General features: G+C 38.5%; 2 protein-coding genes across 2 annotated transcripts; both read left to right on the plus strand.

Annotated features, from left to right (window-relative positions):
• Positions 1-2,701: 2,701 nt before the first annotated feature.
• Positions 2,702-4,106, plus strand: LOC138313056 (uncharacterized). Its single transcript, XM_069253710.1, has one exon. It carries the CDS (start codon positions 3,352-3,354, stop codon positions 3,988-3,990), a length of 639 nt encoding a protein of 212 aa, XP_069109811.1. The 5' UTR covers positions 2,702-3,351; the 3' UTR covers positions 3,991-4,106.
• A 1,920-nt stretch (positions 4,107-6,026) lies between these two features.
• Positions 6,027-7,163, plus strand: LOC138313051 (uncharacterized protein F54H12.2-like). The gene has a single exon (XM_069253706.1). It carries the CDS (start codon positions 6,027-6,029, stop codon positions 7,161-7,163), a length of 1,137 nt encoding a protein of 378 aa, XP_069109807.1.
• Positions 7,164-7,439: the final 276 nt, after the last annotated feature.

Below are 7,439 nucleotides of genomic sequence, written 5' to 3' on the forward strand. Positions count from 1 at the left end.
GCTCCTGTTTTTGATAGTGAAAAAATATCATTTGTCGGTGGTGGAGCATCTTTAAAGAAATTTGTACCGAATATAAAGTTTAATTTTAGCTACATAATATAAAGGAAAAGGCATCGAATATCTCGATATAACGACAGAGAATCATGGTAAATGTATCGAATATAACAACGGACTTACCGAATATAAAGAAAAAAGCACTGCAGATATACATGTATAAGGATGTATATACATGTATGTTGTTATCCCGCCCTGGTAGAATAAATAATAACCCAGGGCGGTATAACACCATATGAACCGAAACTGAGGTCCTTATTTTTTTACTAGATATGTATTTTCTTTGGCAAGTATGAAACCATTCTCTAATGTGCATGTTAGTTACAAGAAAAAGCATTGACCATAGGACACCACCCTGCAGAACGCAATGTTTGCGTAATGTAACTTGAGTTGCTGTTATTGACTTTGCATTCGGACCATATTAACACAGGTCAATTACACTTGGATGTATCATAATTAGCCAAGCCTCTCTTAACCACAAATTGAGAAAGATTATTATATAATTGTGATATTCATTTCGTAAAATGAACACATATTTTGTGTATTGGGAATTTCTAGAGTCAGAAATACTAATTGTGTACTTCTCTTTTGCAAGAGTTCCATTAAATTGATATCCCCTGGAAGTTTCTCTGCTCCAGCTAGCATTTGTATACTATTGTATGAATTACTGTAGTCAAGTTACACATTCAAACTTTCCAGGGTTAAATCTTACTGTATTACTGTACAATATATAAATTTTATAGAAAATATTTACATTATGTACATTGTGATGCGTGCTAATGATCAAAATACATGAACTAATTACCAGAAAGATGGGGCGGAACACCTTATCTGTTCTATAACGCTTTGGACTAAATGAAAGTTTTATGATTTTTTTTTTCTAATCGTTTTACATCAATGTTATTGTTTGATGTACTACACACATAACCTATGACAGTAATTAGTAATAATAGATAACATTTCGTCTTATCAGTCGTGTTCTCTTCAATTCTTCAAATTGAATAATAAGTCTTAACTGATTAATAATACAATATTTTTAAAGGAGATTTTACAATATTAAGTTGGTATAAATTTGTCGTCTCTGTTATTGTTCACTGTACAAACATTTTTGTTCTGTGTTCTGACAACATTCTTTGTTTTGTTAATATTTAATTAATTTAGTATTATAATTTCTGTTAATTATTATACTTTTCAAAAGATTTAACAATGGGGAAAAATATAAAAAATATAATTTTAAAGCAATTTTCTACATCGAATATCTTACAAACACACCAAATATTCACAAGCACTGACTTCAGTTTTCTATATTCAAAGATAGTGGCTATTTCATATGATTTGCGCATGTGTAACAGGAAGGCGACAAGTCGACAACTCGACAACACGACAAGCCGACAAGACGACAACTCGACAACACGACAAGTCGACATTTTACCGCGACAACACGAGATTTTGTACGCGCTAATTAGCGTGTTTGAAATGTCGACTTGTCGTGTTGTCGACTTGTCGTGTTGTCGTCTTGTCGACTTGTCGCGGTTCGAAAACGCGACAAGTCGACATTTTAACTGTTAAATCTCGGGTTGTCGCAGTTTGAGACCGCGACAACTCGACAAGGCGACAACACGACAAGGCGACAACACAACAAACGAGATGGCCGTAATCAGCCACCATATATAACCGAGAAAATCCCAGCTAGCAGGCAACTACGGCACGATATGTGGTAGCACAAACGTGTTCGGTTTTCGTATTTTACACACATCAAGCTGAAATATTTATTGAAAGACTACTATCGAAATTACTCTAATTTTGGAACTGTTCATATTACAAAATACGAAGTGGCCGTACACTACACAGACTGACTAGAAAGTCTGTTTCAGTACGGCACCGGGGGACTACCTATATTTCGGCCTAATTAAGATTTCAACGACAAATCCGATATACCGCCAAACTTGATATATCGCCAAAATCTAGGAAAACAGAAGGTGGCGATATAACGGGGTTTTACTGTATAATACAATACACAGTATAAAATGCTTGTTACATTATGTAAAATGTTTTGAGCACATTAGTTCCATCTGATGTATTTGAAGTAAAACATAGATTTGCGGAATACTACTAAAATATATTAAATAAAGTTACTCCAAAGGATCAAGGTGAGCTTATGTGATACCGCGGCGTCCATTCAAATTCTTCAAAATCGCTTTAGGATTTTTACAAAATTCGACTGGTAGCATCTTTATAACTCAAAATTAAACAGATGATCGGACTGACCTCCAGGGGGTCAAAATGGGTCAATGTGGCTATTTCCATATAAACAACTTCTCTGAATATATTGCATTGGGGACATCCTTTTGGGATGGGAATTCAAAACTGTACAAATGATTTGAAGGTTTTAAGGTCGGGGCTAAAAGTGGTCAATCTCCATATATTCAAATTAACCATAAATTATGTACTAACATTATATTTCTAATATATTTAAAATGATGACCGGTTAGGAAAATTGTATGCTTATTATTATGGACAGTTATTTTGCATCTTGTGTGCATCTATCTGTAATTATTACGATCAGTCAGAACAGATCAGAATATAAATGACTTTTTGACCAAAGTCTTGATGTGGAAATAAATACATGTATGTTCAAAGGTATCAATGAGCAGCATGTATGTACCCCTGTTGCCGGATGTGACGTCACAAATAGATAGCGGAAGTGACGTCACAGATAGTATTTCACAATAAGATGCAATCACACGCAATCAAATATTTCAAAATATGATGCAATCAAAAAATAGTGCCAGAAGTGACGTCACAGATAGTATTTCACAATAATTGCAATATCAGCAAAAATACACAAAATGATCGGCAAGGGATTCCTGTGACGTCAACATAGGATATTTCACAATGTTGTAAACTATACACCATTGACGCAATCACAATAATTGCAATATCAGCAATATTTCACAATATGATACAATCACAATAATTGCAAAAATCAGCAATATCTTCCGGAAGTGAGTATTTCACAATATGATGCAATCACAATAATTGCAAAATCAGCAAATATTTCACAATATGATGCAATCACAATAATTGCAATATCAGCAATATTTCACAAAATGATCGGCAAGAGATTCCTGTGACGTCAACATATAATATTTCACAATGTTGTAAAATATACACCAATCTATAAATAAACGTTACTAACTCTTGTGAAATACAGTTGTAGATTTCACCTTGATCGTGCAACTCATCATGAAGGGTATATAAGAAACGAATCTTCTGTCTCTCTCCATAACAAACACCATGGCCACCGGAAAACTGATGATAGACGAAACTAATGAAAGCAGAGGAACCAAGCGTCAAAGGAGCGAGGACGTTGAAACTCTAATACCGCGAAACACTTTAAAGAGAATGTTGATGGGGGATTTTTGCAAGTTACACATAGGCAAGGAAGTTTACGTGGTGGCTAACATGTTTCGCGGAGAGACTTTGATCCACATCAGAACATACGGGAAGAGAGAGGACGGGACAACGTTTCCGACAAAGAAGGGCATTGCTCTCAATCCCACGAGATGGAAAAGACTCGTGGACAGGTGTTCCGGTACCATAGACGACACAATAGAAAAAGTCAAGAAAGGGGAACTCGTTGACATTAAGTTACATTTGGGTGGAAACCTCTACGTGAGCATAAATAGTGGATATGGCTGTGTCAATATCCGGAGGTGGTACATGCCCAAGGATGAAGATGGAGGGTTGGTACCTACGAGACAAGGGATTGCCCTGAACTTCGAACAATGGGACAAGCTGAAAGACTGTATGCTGTTGTTACCAGATTTCATTGGTGACGAACTTGATGACGTGAGACTGTGTGAGGACACTCATCATAACCAGATGGAGATGATTGAATGCTTTGATTGCAACCCAAGTCAAAATATTTCTTGATCATTGTAAACGGATATGATGACACGTTCCATATAATAATAGTGATATACTGTAAATGAATGAATCCATTTGTACAATGTATGTAATCGATGTAAATAAAAAAAATGAATATGTCACGATATTTAGCTCTGTTGTTATTTATTGAGACGCTCCAGAAAATACATTTCATTTACGATGTTGTCACAAGAGGAGAAAGAATACCTCGAAAGAGTATGGACAGATCCACGTTACTCTGCAGCTTTCTCTGGACCTTTAAAACTATACCAGTTTGTCAAGAGACAAGGGAAACACAAGATAGGTCTGCGTAGGATCAGACAATTCCTATCGAACAACGAAGCATATTCTCTACAAAAGAGAGTACAGAGAAAGTTCAAGAGAACACATGTTGTCGTTCAGGGAATCGACAGCCAATGGGATGCTGATTTAATGGACGTTAAAAATATATCGAAATACAATAGAGATATTCAGTACATACTGGTCGTACAAGACGTATTTTCCAGGTACCTTTTCACTCATCCTCTCAAGCAGAAGACTGCATCGATAGTATTGAGTGGTTTTAAAACCATTTTTGCTAAAGGCAGGAAACCGGATGTACTGAGGACAGATAAGGGCAGTGAATTCAAGAATAGATGGTTGGCAGATTATATGAAGAAAGAAGGGATACGTCACATATACGCTCAAAATGAAACCAAAGGTACTAAAATTTTGTAAGTTTACATCATCCTTTTATTGACCATCAAGGGAACGTTTTACGAACAGGAATTACAGAAGGTGAACGTAGCGGAAAACACCTTATGGAAGGTAGACAAAATTTTGAAAGAAAGGAAAAGAAAGGACGAAACAGAAGTACTAGTATCTTGGCTGCATTGGCCATCGAAGTTTAATTCTTGGATAAAAAAGAGTGACCTCCAAGAAGTATAAAAGGAGACTGTCCATCATTAACTCTTCATTAAACATCAAATATGGCATTCAGAATGGTACTCAGATCCACGGACAGCTCAGACACTCACAAAGACAATAAAGTGTATGACTTCAGGGTGCATCTACCGAAACCACTTACATTGACGGGGTACTGGACGGTATCACTTACAGAATTTTCCATAAAGCTTCAAAAAGGGTTGACACCATCGAGTAGACCTGAACTGTTAGTATGTTCCGATCTGTGTGACGATACCATCGTGGGAGAGAGTGAGCTACCCTTACTGAGGATGGTGTACGCCAAGAAAACTTCCAATATCACCTTTGCAACACCATATGATATACCAATGAGGATAGGACATTGCTCGGATGTCCACATCTATATAAGAGACAGAGACAACCAACCTGCTTCATTTCTCAACGGAGACGTCACGGTGACATTACTCTTCAAACGACTACCCTTTCACTGAAGAAGATGGGATCCACGTATGTGTCGGATCCAAGAGTATGGAAATCGTTTTACAAAAATATGTTGGATGGAACATTTGACCCCAGAAGATACAGAGGCCGACAGACTGGAGGAGGCGTCGCAGGCATGTACGTAAAGAAACCTTACGTGATTCCCGTCAATCCACACGTCGCGATCGAACCGGAAGAAAAGATTGTCGTGGGTAAACAGATTACGCCCATGTCAGCCGTAGAAGACAGGGCAAAGTCAGAAATGAAGGAAACCACAAAGGAAAACCTCCCTCACGTTCCTATAAAAGGGTTCAAAAACCCCAAACCCAACAGATCGAAGAAAGATTCCAAGAGGGAAAGATCTACGAAGACCCCCCGTAAAGGAAAAAAACCCAACAAACCGTCTAAGAGAAAGAGGAAAAGTACTTTCGTCATAGAAGACTTTGACAGTGTATTTGGTAAGAAGAAGGGAAAATATGGCATTTCTCAGTGACAAGGTAAGGGACATTGGTGTTCCTTCGGAACTTTCAATATTCACTGTACCGCCAAATCAAGTAGCCATCGAAAAGATATACTTCACGGAATGTAGGCCAGTCTCGGCGTTCAATACTGAGGACAGTCCTATAGAAATTAGCGTTCCGGGACAAGGCAGTGAATATATGGACCTGCGCAGAAGCAGGCTTTACGTCAAATGTAAGATAACGAAGTCAGATGATACAGATTTAACTGCAGGCGAAAAGACGGGAATCATCAACATGCCCTTACAGAGCATGTGGTCGCAGATCGACACTTACATGAACGGTAAATTAGTGTCTCTAAACACGAGTAATTACCCATGGAAATCATATCTCAAAGTATTGCTATCAAGTGACCAACCCGTAACGGAGTCCCAGTTGCAAAGTCAACTTTTTTTTGCCGATGATTTTGACTTAAATGATGGAAATCCTGTCACCGGAGGGACAAATAATGGGTTGAGGATGAGATATAGTTACACAGAAAAAAGCAAAATTTTCGACATGGAGGGACCCTTATACGAAGACATCTTCAGGATGGATAAATACCTCGTCAACGGCGTGGACCTACACCTGAAACTGTTTAGGAATAGAGCTCCGTTCGTCCTGATGAGCGACGAGACATCGCCCAGTTACAAGTTAAAAGTCCTGGAAGTGGCATTTAAGGCATGTATGGTCAGGGTGGACAGTGGTGTGCTCATCAATCATGCAGAAATACTGAAAGACACCACCGCGAAATATCCATTGACAAGAACTGAAGTAAAGATGAACACTTGTCCTCAAGGATCAGGTTCTTTTATTTGGCAGAACGTATGGTCCAATAATCTACCATCAAAAGCCTTCTTTGCCTTTGTTAGTCAGAGTGGCGTCAACGGATCTTACACGAAGAATCCATTCAACTTCCAGAACCTGGCATCCGAGATAGGTTTGTACGTAAACGGTGAGAGTGTCCCGACTCGACCCATGAAGATCGACACGGGGGACAACAGGAATTACGTGACCCCCTACGTAAATCTTTTCGAAGCAGCCGAAAAATGGAACAAGGACGGAGGACTTACAGTAACCAGATCCAATTTCGATCAGGGGTTTGCTGTTTATGTCTTCAATATTGCACCCTGTGACCTAGGGGAAGAATATATAAATCTGATTAGACAGGGAAATGTTAGATTGGAGGTGAAATTCGCGGAAAACACCACTGAAACATTGAATTGTATAGCGTATGGAGAATTTCCTGCTCTTTTAGAGATAGACCGATCCAGAGACGTAAAGTACACCAGAGTATGAACACGGAACAGTTGGAGTGTGCCATTAAAGAGGACAGATGTCTCAAAGACTTTGTCAAAGGAGTATTTCCTTCGGACCTTTTACCACAACATGTAAGCAGTTATCCATCAGCTTACGTGTGTAACACGGACCCTTCGGGACTACCCGGAAAACACTGGGTGACTATTTGGTTTAGGAATCCTAATGTCGCCGAATTTTATGATAGCCTGGGAAGAAAGCCAGACCAGTATGGTTCACATCTTGAAGGATTCATCAAGAGAAACACGTCGTCGTGCA

The sequence above is a fragment of the Argopecten irradians genome, unplaced genomic scaffold (assembly GCF_041381155.1).
Source record: "Argopecten irradians isolate NY unplaced genomic scaffold, Ai_NY scaffold_0568, whole genome shotgun sequence".
NCBI classification, from domain to species: Eukaryota; Metazoa; Mollusca; class Bivalvia; order Pectinida; family Pectinidae; genus Argopecten; species Argopecten irradians.

Bases quoted from the DNA above. Each gene is read 5' to 3' on its own strand.
- LOC138313051 (XM_069253706.1), top strand. From the start codon at position 6,027: ATGGACCTGCGCAGAAGCAGGCTTTACGTCAAATGTAAGATAACGAAG.
- LOC138313056 (XM_069253710.1), top strand. From the start codon at position 3,352: ATGGCCACCGGAAAACTGATGATAGACGAAACTAATGAAAGCAGAGGA.